Source organism: Dermochelys coriacea, chromosome 26 (assembly GCF_009764565.3).
Source record: "Dermochelys coriacea isolate rDerCor1 chromosome 26, rDerCor1.pri.v4, whole genome shotgun sequence".
NCBI classification, from domain to species: Eukaryota; Metazoa; Chordata; order Testudines; family Dermochelyidae; genus Dermochelys; species Dermochelys coriacea.
The window spans coordinates 10,520,859-10,544,138 of record NC_050093.1 but is presented as its reverse complement, the minus strand read 5'-3'; the positions used below and the strand labels follow the sequence as shown (position 1 = coordinate 10,544,138).

At 40.8% G+C, this 23,280-nt stretch overlaps 1 protein-coding gene across 1 annotated transcript in view; it reads left to right on the top strand.

Moving 5' to 3' along the window:
• The window catches only part of SLC23A2 (solute carrier family 23 member 2), a 109,682-nt gene that overhangs the window by 29,787 nt on the left and 56,615 nt on the right, over nt 1-23,280 (top strand). The window contains 1 exon segment of the mRNA XM_043502952.1: nt 15,281-15,555. Coding sequence (XP_043358887.1) covers nt 15,451-15,555 — 105 coding nt within the window. The 5' untranslated portion in view covers nt 15,281-15,450.

The following is a 23,280-nucleotide window of genomic DNA, read 5'->3' as shown; positions in this document are numbered from 1 at the left end:
GGGTCACGTGCCCCAGCCCCTTAATAATTTTTGTTGCCCTCTGCTGGACTCTCCCCAGTTTGTCCACATCCTGCCTGTAGCAGAGGGCCCAAAACTGGACGCAATACTCCAGATTATTTAAGCTCAGTACTAGTGTGGACACAAGAACAAATGGATATCAACTGGTCATTGGGAAGTTTAGACTTGAAATTAGATGAAGGTTTCTAACCATCGGAGGAGTGAAGTTTTGGAATAGCCTTCCAAGGGAAGCAGTGGGGGCAAAAGATCTATCTGGTTTTAAGATTAAAGTTGATCAGTTTATGGAGAAGATGGTATGATGGGATAACGTGATTTTGGTAATTAATTGATCTTTAAATATTCATGGTAAATAGGCCTAATGGCCTGTGATGGGATGTTAGATGGGGTGGGATCTGAGTTACTACAGAAAATTCTTTCCTGGGTATCTGGCTGGTGAATCTTGCCCATATGCTTAGGGTTTAGCTGATCGCCATATTTGGAGTCGGGAAGGAATTTTCTTCCAGGGCAGATTTGGAAGAGGCCCTGGAGGTTTTTCGTCTTCCTCTGTAGCATGGGGCACGGGTCACTTGCTGGAGGATTCTCTGCTCCTTGAAGTCTTTAAACCACCATTTGAGGACTTCAATAGCTCAGACATAGGTGAGAGGTTTTTCACAGGAGTGGGTGGGTGAGATTCTGTGGCCTGCGTTGTGCAGGAGGTCGGACTAGATGATCATAACGGTCCCTTTTGACCTTTAGTATCTGTGAATCTATGTGGCCTCATCAGTGCTGAATAGAGGGGAGTAATCGCTTCTCTTGATCTGCTGGCAATGCTCTTACTAATGCAGCCCAATATGCCGTTAGCCTTCTTGGCAACGAGGGCGCACTGCTGACTCCTATTCAACTTCTCATCCACTGTAATCTCCAGGTTCGTCTCTGCAGAACTGCCGCTGAGCCAGTCCGTCCCTAGACTGTAGCAGTGCATGGGAGTCTTCCATCCTAAGTGCAGGACTCTGCACTTGTTCTTGTTGAACCTCATCAGATTTCTTTTGGCCCAATCCATCTACATCACTCTGGACCCTATCCCTACTCTCCAGCATATCTACCTCTCCTCCCAGCTTAGTGTCATCCACGGTGCAATCCATCCCATCATCCAGATCATTAATGAAGATGTTGAACAAAACTGGCCCCAGGACTGATCCCTGGGGCACTCTACTTGATACTGGTTGCCAATTGGACATTGAGGCGTTGATCACTACCCATTGAGCCTGACGATCTAGCCAGTTTCTATCCACCTTATAGTCCATTCATCCAATCCATACTACTTTAACTTGCTGGCAAAAATATTGTGGGAGACCGTATCAAAAGCTTTGCTAAAGTCAAACTATATTACGTCCACCGCTTTCCCCATTTCCACAGAGCCAATTACTTCATCATAGAAGGCAATCAGGTTGGTCAGGCATGACTTGCCCTTGGTGAATCCATGTTGACTGTTCCTGATCACCTTCCTCTCCAAGTGCTTCAAAATGGATTCCTTGAGGACCTGCTCCATGATTTTTCCAGGGACAGAGGTGAGACAGACCGGTCTGTAGTTCTCCAGTTTCTCCTTCTCCCCCGCTCCCCCCCCCTTTTTTTTTTAAAGATGGGCACTATATTTGCCTTTTTCCAGTCATCTGGGACCTCCCCCGATTGCCATTAGTTTTCAAAGATAATGGCCAATGGCTCTGCCATCACAACAGCCAACTCTCTCAGCACCCTTGGATGCATTGCGTCCGGCCCCATGGACTTGTGCATGTCCAGCGTTTCTAAATAGTCCTTAACCTGTTGTTTCACTACTGAGGGCTGCTCACCTGCTCCCCATAGGATGCTGTCCAGTGCAGCAGTCTGGGAGCTGACCTTGTCTGTGAAGACTGAGGCAAAAAAGAGCATCGAGTGAGTACATTAGCTTTTTTCACATCATCTTTCACTAGGTTGCCTCCCCCATTCAGTAAGGGTCCTCCTACACTTTCCCTGACCACCTCCTTGTTGCGAACATACCTGTAGAAACCCTTCTTCATATCCCTTGCTAGCTGCAACTCCAGTTGTGCTTTGGCCTTCCAGGGTTGCATCCCTGCATGCTCGAGCAATGTTTTTGTATTCCTCCCTAGTCATCTGTCCAGGTTTCCGCTTCTTGTAAGCTTCCTGTTTGTGTTGAAGCTCACAGAAGATTTCACTGTTAAGCCAAGCTGGTTGCCTGCCATATTGGTTATTCTTTGTGCACGTCGGGATGATTAGTTCCTGCGCTCTCAATAAGGCTTCTTTAAAATACAGCCAGCTCTCCTGGACTCCTTTCCCCCTCATATTAGCCTCCCAGGGGATCCTTGTTCTTGGAATCGTAATTCTATAGATTATTTTGTACGACAGTCGAAATACTGTACCACTTGAAAATACTATCTTCTCTTTTGAAGACTAGTTTTAAAGCACCCGCATCTCAAAACCCAAGTAAGAAACGAACTCAGTACCCAAGAGTCACCTAAATGTCCTTTGAATCTATTTTTAAAAGGCCAAATTTTTGGCTAGTTTTTTGGGGGTACTTGCCAAGCTTTTTATCCACTTCTCTGTACAGTCCCAACATTTCTATTGAGCAAAGACACCTATTTCATAAAGGATTTTTAGGGATGATACTTAAAAGTATTGCATCAGGGATTTGAAATGTACTTGCCTTGTAAGCATCTGAATGCTGTTGTTTGAGTGCTAAGCCTTTTTTCCCGAGGTATGGCAGACCTTTGTTACGTTTTAGTCCCTGTCATGGAAAACTTGTTGTAAAGGACTTGTGTACAGTAAAAGGAAAACAAATGGTAAGCTGCCTTTTAACTGAAGAGGCTCCAGTTTGTGAAACCCTGTGGAAAATCTGTTTCCCCCAGACTGAACTAGAAACTTAGTTTAAAAAATAAAGTAAGTACAGTGTTTAAAGAAAAGGAGTACTTGTGGCACCTTAGAGACTAACAAATTTATTAGAGCATAAGCTTTCGTGAGCTACAGCTCACTTAAGGACCTGATCTTGCAAGCATGGATCCTCACACCATGCAGAGCAAAGCTGTCACCCCTTCATGTGGGCTCAGGGTTTTGCCCACCTGGAACAGTTTGCAGAATAGGAACCTAAACTGTGAATTTACAAATTTATAAGGTTCCTATCTAAGCACCAATTTTAAGATTTATTACTTGGGCAAATCAGAGTTAAGGGGAATTGGCATCTTGTAGGATTGTTCTCCTAATCGGTATTTTGCTCAAGTTATATATATTAATTTCAAGTATATATTGGGCTTTATTAACCTTGAGTTATGTCAGTTAGACAGGTGTTAGGGAGCCACCATATAATTATCGTGACACTTGTCAGCATAACTGCAAGGATAATCCTTCAACTAGAAGTTAGGTTTCTTTGAGCACTCTAGCAGTGATTTGTTTTTTCAGTCTTTCATAACGTGGTCATGAACTTCTATGTTGGGATTAAATTTTTACCCTCCAGCAGAGAAATACTTCATTTTAAAAACCAAAATGTTGCAGGCTAGACTAGGCTGATAGATAACACAACTTTATTATTTATGGTAGTGCCTAGAGGCCTCAATCACATGTGACAGCCCCATTTTGATAATCACTCTACCAAGAAAATGAGAGTTTCTGCCCTAAACAGTTTATAATCTAAATATAAAAAACTAGTTTCTTGCTTTTTTTTTAATACGTGAACATAAACTGCAGCTTTGTTTAATTAGGAAAAAACTAATGTTCATGCTGAATAGTTTAAAGTATGTCCATTTTATGGACTTGATACAATTGTGCCCAGAGCTTGATTTCTGTGGGACTTGAAATATTAATTATTATGACAGCATATGTCAGAATGTCTGTAAAAGAGCAGTTGTATTGTAAAAAGAAAAGGAGTACTTGTGACACCTTAGAGATTAACAAATTTGAGCATAAGCTTTTGTGAGCTACAGCTCACTTCATCAGATGCAGTTGTGTTGTGTTCATGTGTATTAAGACAAATACACAAAAGGTGTCTCGCATTTAATCAGTCGAAGATCCACTAGGATCTTGATATCATGGAAATGTCTCCTTAAAAATCTGTACTTCAGCTAGAGAAAATTAAACACTGAAATTTGTCATTACTGACTTGACAATTGACCAAAGCCAGTAACAATCAGGATAAAGCTACCATTGCGTAATTAATTGGGAATTGCCTTGCTTTTGTCTTTAATTGATTATCTGGCAAGTGACAGCTATACCCAGTAAGTGAACTTGGTTAATTAGAGCCTCAACAACATTCCATAATTATCTGTTTCAGTAGTTGAAAACCAGTCTTGTTTCTCTAATCAGGTCAATTCAGTGTTTGTTGAAGGCAGAATTTCTTTTACAAGGTCGGGGCGGGGGGTCCCCACTGTCTTGTGTGGCATGAGTCTCCCTTGATACTCTCTGGCAGCCATAGTCTTGAGTCCTCCCCTCCTTCTCACCTCTTTAAATGTAAATGTCTGCTGGCAGCCAAATTGTATGGGATCCTGTTCTTCTGAATGCAATCTCCTCCCTCGCTCCCTCTTTAATAGGCCTTCACAAAGGATCTGCTGCAGAACAATGGAGACTACTTGGCTTAGGTGCAGTTCTTTTCTAGATCATAACAAAATAAATCCAGTGATTTGGTTACAGGCCTAAAGTTTTCATGGCTTTCTGCCTGGTACAGCAGGACTTGAAAGCTGTCCTTAATTGCAGACTGTGGTTTTAATGCTGCAGTATTGCTAAAAGTGTATATTGGCAAGCTAGAGAAGGATGAGGTCGAATATTAATCTTTTCCACTTTCCAAACTATATTTTCTGTCTTATCAGTACATATACCTAAATGTTAAGAGTCAGTTTTCCAGTCCACAACTCTGTCTCAAGCCCATATGGAAATGAAATATTTTCAAACTCAGAACCTGAGGTTAGAGATGTCTAAATCACAGGGTCCCTAAATATAGTATGTCTTGATTTTTCTGAGGTGCTAAGCACTCTCAACTATCAGTGAAGCCAATGGAAGTTTCAGAGGCTTGGTACCTCTGAAAATCAGACAACTGTTACGTAGATGTTCTGGGCTTATTTTACATTGCAGCAAAGCTAAGTGGTGCTAAATGTTGTTGATCTTAGTTCAAATACCTGCTAGTAGAGCAGGCACAACCTGTATCAACTTGTGGAAGAGGCCAGTTAGTGGCGTACATGGACATTAAGGCTAAATTAAAGAAAAAAAAATAAATTTCTTTAGCCTATAATTAAGATGATTCACTCCTCTCTGAATATGTCCTTTTACAGGATTCTGAGCTCCTTAGTGTGAGATTGATGGAACTCACTTAGCTCTTGAGGTTTCTTTGGCCTTTAAGGGCAGCTGTCTTCCACTCCACCTCCTTTTTCAGGGCATGTGGCACATCCCATAAGATTTTTGCAGCCCACATCTCCCTTTCTTTTCCCTCCTCCCACCCCAGGAACAAAAACACATTGCTCAGTGCTCAGCACAGGGCAGTGCCTTAGGGCTAGTCTACACTAGAAGCGCTACAGGTGTGGATTATTCACACCCCTGAGTGACACAAATTATACCGAAGTAAGTGGTAGTGTATACAAGCCGTTAGTGTCCAACCCTAAGGCTGGGCACCTTAAGGGTTACCACAGTGGCTGTATTCTAGTACCATAGATCACTCTCCCTCTTCACTCATAGGTGTGGCAGGGGGACGTTCAATTTGTCCTTTGAGTCCCCACCCAAACAAACCAAATGTAAATCATAGTCAAAAAGGAAAACTCCTAGAGGCCAAGAATGTCCACTTGACATGAAGTGGAATCCACCTACTTCTTAGAGAAGCTGGATACTACTTGTTCATAACATCAGAAATGTAAATTGCTAGGGACCTAGACGTTAGTCAGCCTCTCAAGTTTTACAGTACTTGTGGGGAAACAAACAACATTAAAAAGTAGTAATTTTCCATACCTTCTTGCCATGATCCTTTTGGGTAGTTTGTTCTGGTTGCTCAGCAGAATTGTAAAACTTTTCAAATCCCACAAAGATCTGTACCTGACCCCTCTCTTTATGGTCTTGTAAATTTTGCTGTCCGAATTTAATTATTACATAAATACCATAAAGCTTCTTCATGTGTAAAAGTTCTGAAAAAAATTCCGTCAGCTTACTGTCTTCAGATTTTTCCTGTGGAGGCAGAGGATTGTTAAACAAGAATTTTAGCCTTGAAGTCAGCATTTCAGCGATGAGATGAATTTAGGGTTTCAAAATCCTACAGGATTGAAAGTGCTCTTAGTGTTCAAAAAAAGCAGTTTAAACAAGCCTGTGGGCCTGGGGTTCCTAGCTAGGCATCTGCCAAATGGATTAATGTTTAAGTATGATTTCGGAAAAGAAGTGAACAGATCAAAAATGCCCAAGCATTTACAATACATCCTGAATGCAGTGCAGTCTTCGTTTCAGAATAAACTGCTCATTTTTGTGATGTCTGTTGCTGCCAAGCCCTTGGTAGTTTTCAACTTGAGAAATCTAACAGCTTATTTATTGAGAGCTGGCATCTTAAGTTTTCAGTAGCTCTAAAGAAAGACATTGTAATTGCTGAAAGCAGCTCACGGTCTAGAGGACAGAGATGATTTTTTTAATAGCTGTGCTTTAATTAACACTTTACTTAAAAGGTGATGGTCTTTCTCTCCTCTCCTCTTTCCTAAAAGAAACTCGACTACTGTAATGTGTGTTGTAGAAATGAATGTAAAGATTTTTATTTATTTTTTTTTTGTTCTCTGGTTCATAAGGTAGTTCTTTCAGTCAAGTGGGAAAAAGCAAGGATGACAATTTTGCTACGTTAGTTCTGGTTAATGGCTCAAACCAGGAGTAAATAAAAAGGGCTCATAAAGAATGTGGTAAATGCAGTTTTTCCCCTTTTGATATGATATAAATCACAATGGAAGAAGGAATTAAATAGATTCCAAGTTATTTCACTTTTTAAGGGGGCTTGCTTTCCATTTCCCTCCTATATACACAGCCTTTTATACTTTTTGTTGGGGCATATCGATGCACTTTAAAGATCTTTTATCTGTTTCAAGTAAACTCTTCCAGCCTCTGTAAGGGATAAAATGCAGACACGTGTTTTGGGTATAAAAGCCAATTTAAGCAGCCTAAAGGATTGAAGTTTTTCACAAGACCCCACAACTCTGAGCAAATACTCTTCCAGCACAATTTTCTGTTTGTATGTTAATGACCTTTTCACTCTAAGGTTCCCATTTCCCAACTTCATAAAGTTGGGAAAATTTTTGCAGTTGAAATATTCACAAGAAGATAACTTAATGCTGTAATGACAAACTGGGAGGATGTCGGTATTTTAAAAATATTATATGTGGCTTACCTTGTTCAGTTGGGTATTATCTGCTTGAATGCAGATAGTTAAATCTAAGGAGGTAAAAGAACCCAGATAAAGATAAGGAGTACTTGTGGCACCTTAGAGACTAACAAATTTATTAGAGCATAAGCTTTCGTGAGCTACAGCTCACTTCATCGGATGCATTTGGTGGAAAAAACAGAGGAGAGATTTATATACACACACACACAGAGAACATGAAACAATGGGTTTATCATACACACTGTAAGGAGAGTGATCACGTAAGATAAGCCATCACCAACAGCAGGGGGGGGAAGGAGGAAAACCTTTCATGGTGACAAGCAGGTAGGCTAATTCCAGCAGTTAACAAGAATATCAGAGGAACAGTGGGGGGTGGGGTGGGAGGGAGAAATACCATGGGGAAATAGTTTTACTTTGTGTAATGACTCATCCATTCCCAGTCTCTATTCAAGCCTAAGTTAATTGTATCCAGTTTGCAAATTAATTCCAATTCAGCAGTCTCTCGTTGGAGTCTGTTTTTGAAGCTTTTTTGTTGAAGTATAGCCACTCTTAGGTCTGTGATCGAGTGACCAGAGAGATTGAAGTGTTCTCCAACTGGTTTTTGAATGTTATAATTCTTGACGTCTGATTTGTGTCCATTCATTCTTTTACGTAGAGACTGTCCAGTTTGGCCAATGTACATGGCAGAGGGGCATTGCTGGCACATGATGGCATATATCACATTGGTAGATGCGCAGGTGAACGAGCCTCTGATAGTGTGGCTGATGTGATTAGGCCCTATGATGGTATCCCCTGAATAGATATGTGGACAGAGTTGGCAACGGGCTTTGTTGCAAGGATAGGTTCCTGGGTTAGTGGTTCTGTTGTGTGGTGTGTGGTTGCTGGTGAGTATTTGCTTCAGATTGGGGGGCTGTCTGTAAGCAAGGACTGGTCTGTCTCCCAAGATCTGAGAGAGCGATGGCTCGTCCTTCAGGATAGGTTGTAGATCCTTGATGATGCGTTGGAGGGGTTTTAGTTGGGGGCTGAAGGTGATGGCTAGTGGCGTTCTGTTGTTTTCTTTGTTGGGCCTGTCCTGTAGTAGGTGACTTCTGGGTACTCTTCTGGCTCTGTCAATCTGTTTCTTCACTTCAGCAGGTGGGTACTGTAGTTGTAGGAATGCATGATAGAGATCTTGTAGGTGTTTGTCTCTGTCTGAGGGGTTGGAGCAAATGCGGTTATATCGTAGCGCTTGGCTGTAGACAATGGATCGAGTGGTATGATCTGGATGAAAGCTAGAGGCATGTAGGTAGGAATAGCGGTCAGTAGGTTTCCGATATAGGGTGGTGTTTATGTGACCATCGCTTATTAGCACCGTAGTGTCCAGGAAGTGGATCTCTTGTGTGGACTGGTCCAGGCTGAGGTTGATGGTGGGATGGAAATTGTTGAAATCATGGTGGAATTCCTCAAGAGCTTCTTTTCCATGGGTCCAGATGATGAAGATGTCATCAATGTAGCGCAAGTAGAGTAGGGGCATTAGGGAACGAGAGCTGAGGAAGCGTTGTTCTAAGTCAGCCATAAAAATGTTGGCATACTGTGGGGCCATGCGGGTACCCATCGCAGTGCCGCTGATTTGAAGGTATACATTGTCACCAAATGTGAAATAGTTATGGGTCAGGACAAAGTCACAAAGTTCTGCCACCAGGTTAGCCGTGACAGTATCGGGGATACTGTTCCTGACGGCTTGTAGTCCATCTTTGTGTGGAATGTTGGTGTAGAGGCTTCTACATCCATAGTGGCTAGGATGGTGTTTTTAGGAAGATCACCAATGGACTGTAGTTTCCTCAGGAAATCGGTGGTGTCTCGAAGATAGCTGGGAGTGCTGGTAACGAAGGGCCTGAGGAGGGAGTCTACATAGCCAGACAATCCTGCTGTCAGGGTGCCAATGCCTGAGATGATGGGGCGTCCAGGATTTCCAGGTTTATGGATCTTGGGTAGCAGATAGAATACCCCAGGTCCTGGCTCCAGGGGTGTGTCTGTGCGGATTTGTTCTTGTGCTTTTTCAGGGAGTTTCTTGAGCAAATGCTGTAGTTTCTTTTGGTAACTCTCAGTGGGATCAGAGGGTAATGGCTTGTAGAAAGTGGTGTTGGAGAGCTGCCTAGTAGCCTCTTGTTCATACTCTGACCTATTCATGATGACGACAGCACCTCCTTTGTCAAATCAGCGGCACTGCGATGGGTACCCGCATGGCCCCACAGTATGCCAACATTTTTATGGCTGACTTAGAACAACGCTTCCTCAGCTCTCGTTCCCTAATGCCCCTACTCTACTTGCGCTACATTGATGACATCTTCATCATCTGGACCCATGGAAAAGAAGCTCTTGAGGAATTCCACCATGATTTCAACAATTTCCATCCCACCATCAACCTCAGCCTGGACCAGTCCACACAAGAGATCCACTTCCTGGACACTACGGTGCTAATAAGCGATGGTCACATAAACACCACCCTATATCGGAAACCTACTGACCGCTATTCCTACCTACATGCCTCTAGCTTTCATCCAGATCATACCACTCGATCCATTGTCTACAGCCAAGCGCTACGATATAACCGCATTTGCTCCAACCCCTCAGACAGAGACAAACACCTACAAGATCTCTATCATGCATTCCTACAACTACAGTACCCACCTGCTGAAGTGAAGAAACAGATTGACAGAGCCAGAAGAGTACCCAGAAGTCACCTACTACAGGACAGGCCCAACAAAGAAAACAACAGAACGCCACTAGCCATCACCTTCAGCCCCCAACTAAAACCCCTCCAACGCATCATCAAGGATCTACAACCTATCCTGAAGGACGAGCCATCGCTCTCTCAGATCTTGGGAGACAGACCAGTCCTTGCTTACAGACAGCCCCCCAATCTGAAGCAAATACTCACCAGCAACCACACACCACACAACAGAACCACTAACCCAGGAACCTATCCTTGCAACAAAGCCCGTTGCCAACTCTGTCCACATATCTATTCAGGGGATACCATCATAGGGCCTAATCACATCAGCCACACTATCAGAGGCTCGTTCACCTGCGCATCTACCAATGTGATATATGCCATCATGTGCCAGCAATGCCCCTCTGCCATGTACATTGGCCAAACTGGACAGTCTCTACGTAAAAGAATGAATGGACACAAATCAGACGTCAAGAATTATAACATTCAAAAACCAGTTGGAGAACACTTCAATCTCTCTGGTCACTCGATCACAGACCTAAGAGTGGCTATACTTCAACAAAAAAGCTTCAAAAACAGACTCCAACGAGAGACTGCTGAATTGGAATTAATTTGCAAACTGGATACAATTAACTTAGGCTTGAATAGAGACTGGGAATGGATGAGTCATTACACAAAGTAAAACTATTTCCCCATGGTATTTCTCCCTCCCACCCCACCCCCCACTGTTCCTCTGATATTCTTGTTAACTGCTGGAATTAGCCTACCTTGCTTGTCACCATGAAAGGTTTTCCTCCTTCCCCCCCCTGCTGTTGGTGATGGCTTATCTTAAGTGATCACTCTCCTTACAGTGTGTATGATAAACCCATTGTTTCATGTTCTCTGTGTGTGTGTATATAAATCTCTCGTCTGTTTTTTCCACCAAATGCATCCGATGAAGTGAGCTGTAGCTCACGAAAGCTTATGCTCTAATAAATTTGTTAGTCTCTAAGGTGCCACAAGTACTCCTTTTCTTTTTGCGAATACAGACTAACACGGCTGCTACTCTGAAACCTCAGATAAAGATAAAACCCAGAACCCAGGAAAAGTAAAACAAACCTAGTTTCATAGGAGTTAAGATAATGGCTGGGCCATCAATTGGTGGGAGAATTTATCTTCTAGGCTCTATCTATCTAAGGTAGGGTGCTTTATGCTTCGAAAGGCTGAACCTAAAGGGTATGTGTAGAAAATGAGTGGCACTGCCTCATCTAGCTTGGGATTGCTGACTCGGGCTTGGGGTGCTTGCCAAATTTGAAGTGTAGGCGTTGGGGCTTGGGCAGGAGCCTGGGCCCTGAGATCCTGCAAAGCGGGAGGATCTCAGAGTCTGGGCTTCAGCCCATCTGTAATGTCTACACTGCTATTTTAGCCCCACAGGGAAAGTCCCATGAACCCTTATCAGCTGACTGAGACTTGGTGCTATGAGCTTTTTATCACAGTGTAGACACACCCTATTAGATAAAAAGATCCTAACTGGTTAAAGGTTAACCCTGGCAGGAAGGGAGAGGGCAAGTGATCAGAGAGACTGACCAGGGTAGGTCAGCACAAAAAACTCTGACACAGGAGATGTCTACCCAAGCTGCATTCATATATATATACATATAATGACATACCCATGCTAGCATTGATAAATAAAACAATATAGTGGAGATGTGGTGACATGGGCTTCAGTGCGGACAGTATAAGCCTGTCCGGAAATCTGGGCACCTATAAGGCATTGCTTAAGCCGGCGCTGGTTCATCTACACTTCTATTTTTAGCAATGCTGCAGTGGGTAAAAGGACTGTATGGCCTTATAAATGCTTATGTCACTTTTAGTGATTAGAACTAGTCTAACTTTTCGGTCTGAAAAAAATTCCTATCAAAATGTGCTCCATGAACTGTTTGCTACTTCCTTTTCTGGAGATGGTCAGTAGCCAATATAAATTGTGAGTTTTGATTAGCCAGTCCTCATTTGCTCTTCGGTTACCTATAATCTAACACTGAGCATATGGCTGCATATATTTGTTGACTAATAACTGGAAATAAAGGAAATTTAAAATCTCTGGAAATTTCCACTACGTGCACCTGACGAAGTGGGTATTCACCCACAAAAGCTTATGCTCCAATACGTCCGTTAGTCTGTAAGGTGCCACAGGACTCTTTGCTGCTTTTAGAAATAAAGGGTGAAACCTATTTACGTTACTGTTAGGCAAGGGGGTTTGGGTATTCCCGCCGGTGCTCCCCACTCCCATTCTCCATCCGTTGTATTGTAGTTTAAATAAATTACCAAAATAATTGAAACCAGAGTGGTGGTGATGCATTATTTTGACAAATAAAATATGCAGAATGTTGCAGAATTTTAAAATTATTGTGCGCCAAATTTTTAATTTTTGGTGCTGAATTATTATTTTTTGGTGCTGAAAGTTTAATGTTTTTGCACAGAATTCCCCCAGGAGTAACAGTTTAGACTGGTATAATTTATTACTCTTTCTCTTCCTGTACAGGAATAAACTATACTGGTCTTTAGTTAAAGTGGCACACTGTGTGTGTAGTCAAAAACTTAGTCACTCTCACTCTTTTTCCTTGTACAAAGAACAGCAAGCTCTATCCCATTTTTGTTTTCCTTTTCGTTTCTTTTGTAATTCTGTGGGTTTAAAAAAAAAATCCATAACCATACCCTGTCTCTTTCCTCATCTTTGTGTTCTATTTTTGTGCCATCCAGACGCGGTGAACATCTCCAGTAGGTTTTTCACTAACATTTACCACCTTATTTTTGGAGCTGTCAACAGTGATAAAGATATGTAAATTAGAAGCAAACTAGTTACTCTCCATCTCTGGCAGGTCTTATTTTTCGAGTGGAAATGTGTGCATCTGGTGGGTATTGAAACATTTTGTTTACAAAAGGGTGTTCCAAACACTCAGCTCTTTGGCTGGCTCTCCTTTTTTGTTTTTTGTTTTTTTTTTGTTTTTTTTTAATTTAAAGTTCCAACTACAAGAAGGAGTTGCCTGTATCCCCTTAATGTTTTGTTTTAATTTAATTACTGGCTCTTATTAGCTAAGCCTTTGAGTAAAGAACACTGTACTACTTTTGAGGCCATTTCACTTTTCTAGTAGGAGTGCTTCACTTTCATTTCAATGTTCAAATAGCACTTTTTTATATCTGTGTTTATTTTTTGGCTGTGTAAATATTAAATTATTTTTAAAACTAAATTGTTCGTCAACCAGAGTAACCAGAATAGACTAGCAAATGGACAGTTCTTAAAGTGGAACTAGTTCTTAAATATTGAGGTATTGTGTAATTATTCCAGACATAGCCCCAACTCTGCCATCTGCAGAACACATGAAGTGTCATTATGACTGCAGTTGCATCAGACGTTAAACTCCTGGCATTTTGCTAGACAACCTTTAGGAAAGAGAATAAACAGTCACTACTTGATTGGGATTAGTTATGTGGCTGTGCTGAGATTTGTTTCTTGTGACTTCTCCTTGAATATTCATTCACAGCCTTTCCACCTCAGGAATTTAGTTGAAAATGTCACTGACTTTAGACCACATACCAGTGTACCATAGGTTTTTCTTCTATTTCAATTTTGTGGCTGCTTTCGCAGAAATTTCCCTTGATTGTGCTTTTTTTTTTTTTTTTTTTTGGTGGGGAGTATTTTTCTCATTCCTCTTTCAGACTTTGTGATCTGTCATAGTCTTTCTCTGTGGTTTTAGTCTTTTTTCATCTTGCCTGTAACTGATTTTTATTTTCAGGTGTCTGATGATAGAATATCACCAAATAAATTAAATGTCAAAACAGGGCTTATCTGGCGTGAGAACTTAGTGGTGATGTTCTGCATTGCCAGGTGGGGAATTGGGGTTGAATGTTCAGGCTGTGTTTTCACTCTTGGAGATGGCAGGTTTTGGATTGTTGCAGAGCTGGGATGTTTATCTAAGTAGGGAACATTTGGGGAGCGGGGGGAGAGTACATTGCAGTGGTCGGTTTGGCAAATTAAAAGGAGACAAATGAATTACAGAAGATTTTTGTTTTAATGTTCCCATCCCAATGGGAGTAAGGGAACAAGTATGTAACACAGTGTTACGTAAAATGCATATTCATTTCTAGAGAGGCCCTAAAACAATCACTTTTGCATCCTCGAACAGCTGTCTTCTCCAACCGACTTTTGGAGTAAGTTTCTGTAACCAGCAATGGTCTCCAATATCGTCTTCAATCTTCGGTTAAAACGAAGTTTCTATAGCAGAGGAACGTGCCTCATGTTGAGATGTTTCAGCTTACTATGCCAAGCTAAATGTGTGTTTTTCCCATTTTAAAATGGCAACATGGGGTTACCTTGAAAGATCAGGTTTACCTGTGTCTAGGTCCGTAGGATTTACTTCTTGAAGAAGCGTGATTGGCAGGAACGCATAATGGCTAATTGCATCATCATACTTCCACACCTTAAAGGATGGGATTTTTTGGGTTGCAGGAAGTTTTTTACAAATGGTCCTAATCCATCTAAATTAGTGGAATTAAAAAAAACCCTAAAAATACAAGTCTCCAGTACTTTGAAGGTGGTGAGAATAACTTTTTCAAAATACGAGGCACATCCCTCCCACTTGGGAAACAACTGTTCAGCATGAGAGAATAATCAAGGAAACCCTTCCCAAGGGAAACCTCTCTCGCTTAAACACTCAAGATAAAGTAGATGGGTATTATAGTAAATTGCAGATGTGTGTATATGTAGGCTAGTGTAACATGTAAAAATTGTTCACATTGGGATTTCAGACAGTAATAGCATACAGAATGCTGCAAATGGTGTTTCGTAAGTCAATGTCGCTCCAGATTTTGGGGAAAGGGTGAGCAAACCAGTAAGTGGCCTTGATTTGTATCCAAAATTGGGAGAGATTAAAGATCTTTGTTTTTTTTGGCAGAGCCTAAACTTTTAGCAGGCTGTATGTTGGAGAGCTAAAATTGGGGTTGCTTTCCTTCAGGTTTTTATGGGAAATGTGGATTATCGTAATGTTCCATATGGGATGTTAGATAAAGTGGTACTGCACTCACAATGATTGTGGCTGTTCCTGAGTTTTATAAAACAATGAGTCTCTTTTTTTTTTTTTTTTTTTGGTTTCATAAAGTATTACAAATATGGTTTGTCATCATGAAAAAAAATTTCATTAGTTTCACTTCTTTATTTCTAGGTGCCATCGAAGCTAAAGGTACTTCCAGGACCTAATGCTTGAACTTGACTACTAGGTGCCGTTCTAACTTCCGGGGGTGCTGCTGTCTGTAAACTGCCCTGTTCTCCACCTTCCCATCTCATAAAATTCAATTTAGCTACTGTGTGACGGTCCTCGGCATTCTGGAAACCATGGGGATTGGCAAGAACACTGCTTCTAAATCAGTGGAGACTGGAAGCTCAACAGAGGGCAAATATGAAGATGAAGCTAAGCATCCTGCCTTCTTCACTCTACCTGTAAGTAAAATATTCAAGAATGTTCTTTCTTAAATAATATGTAAAACATTTTTGTATTGTTCAGTTATCAGGGTTTATGTTGTCTTAAGCATAATGTCCAGATACACGGTTAAGCTTTTTTAGATATAGAAATTTTGAGTGGCATTGCATTATGAAGAGACTTTTACTAGATCAATGAGCTAAATTCTTGAATCCTCAAACATGTCTTCAGATGTGTCTCACCTACTCATCCTTTTTTGGGGAAGAATCTTGTCTTAAAATTGTCTGGCTAAATTGCGTCTATTGAGAGGAAATTCAGGCTGTAATTTGTCTGGAAATAGAATTTTATTGAAGTAGGGAAAGTAGTTCCATATTATGAGTAGTTGCAATGAATGTTTTGTTCAGAAAAACAAACACTAACAATGTGTGTAGTGATGGCGTTGCTTAGATGAAAAGAAATTTTAACTGAGGTGAAAAGTAAATGACACTGAATTATTCCACACAGTGCCATGGTTCATTTCATGCTGAAGGATTGTGCCATAGGTACAAAAACATTTTGAAGTAATTTATTTTAGTAGCTTTGACGGAAGCATAGCTATGCTAACTGCAACTCTGTTTAAATATTTTTAATAGGTGAGTTTTAGCACTGAACCTCCATAACTGTGCTGTATCTGCTTAATGTCTACATCTTATAGACTTAACACAATTGTAGATACCACAGTTTTGCCACATTGTGGATGGGATCATAGTGGTTTTTGTTGGTGTTGGCTCTCTTGACTGTCTAGACCAGTGTTTTTTCAAACTTTTTATATTGGTGACCTCTTTCACCCAGCAAGCCTCTGAAATTGCCCCCGCCCATATAAAATGAGGGGGGGTGTTAATGGGGGCTCAGGGCTGTCAGCTCCATGGAGCTGATGGCTCGTGACCCCCCCCCCCCCAGTTTGAGAACCCCTGGTCTGGAACGTCTTCATCAGTTCCTCAACTCCACTGGATGTCAGCGTTTTAACATAATGAACTTGAAATAAAGAAAGCGTTGCCACTTGACTAATGCTCCTGCATTAGCATTTGGTTCTCTTGCCCAATCAAGAGAACTGGGGTTTCCAGTCGAAACATTAGTGAATTTAAGGTGTCTTCCCCAATCAGATCTATAATTTTGCTCTTCTGCATTTCACATGAAAAAATATTTCTGGTTGCTTTTCCACAGATTTGTTCCTTTTCTAGTTACTTCTGTTAAGATGCGACAGAAATGTGGTGGGTAAACTTTGAATTATTTATCTAATCTCCATACAGTTGATCAGATTGTTTGTTGGTTTCAGGAGGAAGGGAGAGAGATCTTACTGATGTTATCCTCCGGGAGCTAATGTTTAGCCACTGTTTGCTCCTGATATAGCTGTCCACACGGTCATCAGTCTCGCATCTTCAAAAATTCTGATTAGATGAACTCTGCTGTGTCCTAGTATCTCTCCACAGTCAACAAAATAGAGAACCAGGATACTGAGCTTGGTGACATTAAGAGTAGAAGGTTAATGCTTGGGTAGGACGTTCCCTCTAATTAGCCTTCATTTTGAATCATGCAATATTGGCCTGCTTTTGCAAATGTTTGACCTCTGAAATGTTAATGCTAGGGGCTATTTATTTATAAAGACATCGATTCTTGGGAGCAACATTAATAGAGCTCTTTTGAGTCAGCTATTTGATGGTCCTAGTGACATATACATAGATTGTGATACGAAAGGTGCAAATATTATTTTCGTGAAGATGCAGGTTAGACATGAATCCCTGTGTTTGTGGACCAACCAAATATTGTTTTCCTCCTGACCATTCCCATATTGTGTGTGTAAATATATATGTGGGTGAGAGTGTGTATAAAATAAATAAATATAATATATATAAATAAATGTATGTGTGGAGAGGCAGCCTATCAGTGATAACCTCACAAAGTATAAATTTGGGGTGAATAGGAGTGGGATGGCGGGGCGGAGTGAAAGAATATCTTCGTTTGTTTGTCCCCCCTCCCCTCCCCTCCCCTCCCGCCCCCCATGGGCTGTAGGTTTGCTCAGAGAGTTGAGAGAAAAATAAAAACACTACAGCAGTAGGCTCCATTGATGCTTGTGTAACGCTGACGATCTGTCATTGGCTGGGATCAAACCTGGGATCCCTGAAGCGTAGTGCGTGAGCCTCTACTGCATGAGCCAAAAGCTGCATGCCTCTTAACCAAGGCTATAGCATCTCTAAATGGTCTATGTGCACTAGAGGGGGACAGAGCACCACACCGTGCACGCATGGGTTACACTTGTTTGATCTTTTCATGACCCGGTTAAGTTTCTGCGTCTCCCCCGCCTTTCCTTATCCTTTCCTTGCTTTGGCCAAATTCTACTCCCACTGAAGTCATAACTCTCTCGCTTAATTGGTAACAGGATTGGCTCTTCCCTCAGCAGATTTCATAAATCAACTGATACAAGTTTACCTGGCCAAAGAGCTCCATCTGATTCACTTCAGTTTATTGTATACTATTTATATCAGTAGACAGTGCTATATAATTTCTCTCTTACTGGTTTGTTGTCTTCTCACTTCTTTTAATTACTCTGTAGTGTGAGCTTCTTCAAAGAACATTTGTAGCAAAGTCAGAAATGAGATTTGTTAAGTATGTGCTTTGCACTTAATGGATTATGATAGGAAAAAGGAATCAAATGCAACTGCAAATGGACAATTGACTTCTTTTCCTCACAGAGGTTTAGGAAGCAATAATTGGCATACTTTTTCAGAGTTCTTGAAGTAGAGACTTGGGGGATTTGATGTTGCATGCAGTTTTCTCACTATTCAGCATGCACCTGTTCAAAGTAAATCACTCCTGCTAATATCACTTGTCTACTTCCCAACCTGGATATCCAGATATGATTTAGCAGCACTTACATCTCCACTAAACTTCCATCTAAGTGGTTCTTTAATTGATTTGCCTTTTCTGAAGGGGAAAAACAAACCTAATACAGTGAAGTGACACCTCCTAAAGGAATAAGCTTCTCAGAAGGATAAACCATCATCAGAAAGGTGTGGCTCCTGATTATTGTCTGGGTCCTGGGTTTTAAATATATTTGAAATCCAGTTATAATTTGAATAAATTCTGTAAGTAAGAATATGAAATCAAATTTAAACAAATCCATCCCCATGACAAGGAAGAAAATTTAGCCTGAAGATGTAGCTGCCCAAAGAATGCTGTTAGAATTCTAACTGAAAATTTAATAGCAATAAATTGATGTGTAAGAGGCAGTAGCTAGTTACACTCATGAACACAGTACAGATTAGCTTTGAACCTGGATATCTTTCATATTGTAAGCGTGTAATGACAGTCAGACACACGCACAACTCAAACAGTTAAAAAAAACAAAAACAAAAACACATCCTGTAAATATTTCAGTTAAAGTATATGCATATGTTTGGGATGAAAGGGGTCATGCCATTAGCGTTAGAACATGTACACAGGAAGAAGAAAGGTATTCACAGATGACAAGGCCAGAAGGTGGGATCATTGTGATCATCTAGTCTGGCCTCCTGTATAACACAGGCCAGGGAACTTGCACAAAATAATTCCTAGAGCAGATTTTTTTAGAACATGCAATCTTGATTTAAAAATGGTCAGTGATGGAGAATCTCCTGTTACTGTGGTAAATTATTCCAGTGGTTAATTACTCTAATTTGCAGTCTGAATTTGTCCATCTTCAACTTTCAGCCATTGAATCATGTTATACCGTTCTCTCCTAGATTTAAGAGCCCATTATTAAGTATTTGTTCCCCATGTCAGCTGTGTAATCAAGTCACTCCTTAATCTTCTCTTTGTTAAGCTAAATAGATTGAGCTCCTTGAGTCGATCACTACAAGGCATGATTTCTGATCCTTGAATCATTCTCATGGGTATTCTCTGTACGCTCTACAGTTCATCAACATCCTTCTTGAACTACAGGCACTGGAAGTGGACACTGTATTCCAGCAGTTGTCGCACCAGTGCCAAACAATCACAGCAAGATTCAATGCAAATAGGTTGGTTGGTGTAGGAAGTATATGAATGAACTAAGGCCGTAGTGATAAGTATGTTTTATCTTATCAAGGCTTGTCTGTCTACCTTTCTGCTTTGAGAATCCTTTAAAATATCACTTCTATTTCTCATGAGGAAGAGAGGAGCAGTGTCCAGGAAAGCTGTAGTTTGAATCTATGAAATTTTGAAAGGAGAATATTTGATACGTTACCTTTTGTTGGGCACAATTCTTTTCCCCTTTGGTAAAAGATCACTGTAATAACCCAGTACTAGAAAAAAACTATTACTATGTAGCTCTTTGTTCTCCTGTTGCTTATTCACATATACATCACTACTAAATTGTGATCAGACATATGTCGGTACATCCAGCATTGTGAAACTCATTTAAAATAGGCCAAAAGTAAAATAAGTAGAGGGTAAGTGACGGGAAAATAAGAGCCCTTTGAATATAGACTTAGGTACTCTAAGTTCTGTTGTAAATACCACCATGTGGAAAACAGAAGATTGGTCTGTGTTGTGTGTGCTACAAACAGAAAAACCCCATCGATGGTCCTGAGTTGTTTATCACTTGTTTTGTACAGTTTTTGTGAAATCCTGTCACAAGACTTGGTGGAAAAATCATATTGCAACATACAGGCAGACAATTATGCCAAGAAAAAGTATTCTTCATTTTAGAATCAGAAAAGCATCCCTGTTTTGGGAGCACCATGTGCTTTTGCTGTTGAAATACTCGTAGTTTGATTTTTTTTTTTTTTTTTCAGCTGCCATTAACGTTTGTAGTTGCATGCTCATGCTTATTCTTCTTCAGAACCCTTGTGTGGCTCGAAAGCTTCTCTCTCAAAGAAATTGGTCGAATAAAAGATATCATCCACGTTGTCTCCCTAATATCCTGGGGCTGACAGCTACAACAATGATTTTGAGTGTCAGTTTGCTGGAGGAAGAGATTATCTGGGTTCCTAGGATCCTTCATTCTAAAAGCGCTGGTGTTTTAGCCAGAGCAGTCTTAGATTGAGGAAAGGGGACTTGTACATCACATTGTTAATGGTGAGTCTTGGAATAAAGGACTGCTTATAATTATTTATTAGCGTCGTGTCCAGAGCCATACACGTACCTAAGTTAGATAGCCCCCAGTCAGGATTGTTGTACTAAGTGCTGGGCAATTGCAAAGGAAGGCCTGCTTCCTGCTTTCAACAGCTTAGTCCTAAAAAAAAAAAAAAGTAAAATACAAAGGAGGGGTGAAAATAGGGTGCAATCAAATACATATACAATTTGTTTTTATTATTCTAAAATGCCATCTTCCTCTTGTGCCTGTCAACCCAGCCTTCCTTAATTGGGTGATTTTCATATGGGTATTTTACTGAGCTAGTTTTACTTTAGGGAGGACTACTTAAAATTAGAGGTGTCATGTAAATTTTGATGGGAGTAGCATTTCACCCTATCCTTTTACGGATCCCTGATGAGCATCTTCCCCTTAGGAACGCTGCAGACAATGTCCTCCCAGCTGAAGAGTAGTGGATGAAGTTGCCTTTAATACGGTGAGATGGTACTCCTTAACTAGCGGTTTTGTTTAGCCTCTGCCAGTCCTCTTCAAATGTGCTGAATGCGATGCCTGCATAGTTCTTCTCACATTTGTTGACCCATGGAACAACTGGAAACTGGCATTGGAAATTGAATCTTCATCTGTCGTCTTCTGCAACACACCAGCAGTACTCCATGAGCAGACTGACTGGTGGGTAGAAATTACACTGAAGTTTTAGGGTGAAATGTGTTTTGGATCTGACTACACTGTAGAAGCTACCAAATTGTGGGTACTTGGTTAGAGTATGATGATCATCCTGCACCCCCAGCACTCCCTCCCCGGCACCCAAAAATAAAACTGTTAGAATTTCCATGGGTTTTGCAGTGTAGACAGGCCTGAACTGGACTCATGTATTGTGCTACAGTCCTGTAGAAGTACAAGTCTGTAGCGTGGCTCCAGATTACAGTTAAGTCCAGGCTACCCTACAAGACCATTTCATGTTCTGGGTTGCTGTAACTTGTTTGGCAACTTGGTTTCAATATGATGATCCCCTGATGACTCCTTAAGTTGGAGGAAGTAGGCTGTATTGCTTGTTTTTTGTCAACCTCATGCCGTACCTTAAAAGTTTTTAAAACAAAATGTTTCAGTTTGATGCATGACTCAAAACTACGAGAGACACGGGACCCAGTCACTTCTAACTAAGTAACTCGGTGACAGAAAGGGAAAGGTCTGTGTGGGACCATAGTTTCTTTTGTGTGGTCCAGTTTCATTTCTTGCAGGTGAACAGTTACATCTCAGTTGCCCTGTTAATAATAAAAGGATGTCTTTTCCTGATGGTCTTTTGTTGGAATTTGTTCTATTTTGTTTGTTTGTTTTTTTTACAGCACCATAATATCTAATGGCTCAAATATGAGAGTGCAGTTCATAAATCATTTGAATTGTGCAAAATACTATTGTGAAAAACTTCTCCTTGCTGCTATAACAGCTGCTTATGAATTTCCTACATGGAAACTGAAGATGGGAGGATTTGGGGAGGGCATTGTTTTTAAGCTTTTATTTTCGTGTGTGTGTGTGGCGGGGGCGGGGGTGCGGGAAGAGGGGTTTATTGGCTAGAAATGGATGTCAGTGTTGAATGCCTGTCTTGTGGTGAAAAGGCTTTTTTGAAGAGGAAAGTTTTGCAGTATTTTTGAAACGTCAGGTTCTGAAGTTGCCTAATCTTCTCTGGAAGCTAGCTGGATCCCCTCAGCTGAGAATGTTTTATCTCCAGATGTTGTACACTTCGTCCTGGGCTTTGTGAGCTTCATTGTCCCAGAAAATCATAGCTGCCATGGTGGCTCATAGACCAAAATTCTGTCTCTAATATACCTGGGATTTGATCAGTTAATACCGCTTAGCACCGAAGCTGTACACTATTATTGGAACCTGACTGGAAGCCAATGAAGGAATGTGAGGATAGGCGTGACATACATGTTCGCTGCAGCCTAATTCATTGAGAAGGTGAAATCAGAGAACGTTCTGAAAAATGGTTAGATCAGTAATGTATTGGGAAACATGCACTATTTAAAAGAATGCATATGGAAATTCATTCAGTTTTTTTTTTAACATTTAAGATCTTAAGTGACTTGTGAGATGTTTTGACTATTACCCAAAATGCATGGTTTTTTCCTCCTGAATGTGTGTGGGTTTGTGGAAGGACATATAGGGAGAAGACTATAACTAATTGAAAGCAGGAAGAGGGATTTCCTTTTTGTTTCTTGATGGCTCTGAGACTAATCCTGCAATCTTTACACAGGCAAGATTCTCATTATTTTTATTTGCCTTATACAATGTTCCTAAAATATGGAAGGGCCCGAAATGTATCAGTCTGTTGAAGTACTGCAAGCAAGAATGCAGACATGGCCAGCTTTGTTGTTTACCATTTATAAATTTTTATAAGACGTCCGCTCTCATTGACTTCCGTGGAGTTGTGTGTCTGTGTCTCTCTGTTTTGAGGACAGACACTAGGGTTGTGTTCTGTGTATCTAAAAGAGCGTTCACCAGACCACAAATATCTGTTGCTGCATTTTAAGTGGAAATGCTTTATTTTCAAGTGTGTACGCTTTTCTAAAATAAACTTCAAATCTTAATTATTAGGTCATTTCCAGGCATGGGAAAGAATTATTCTTTTTATTTATGTATGTGTTCTATAAAAAAGGAT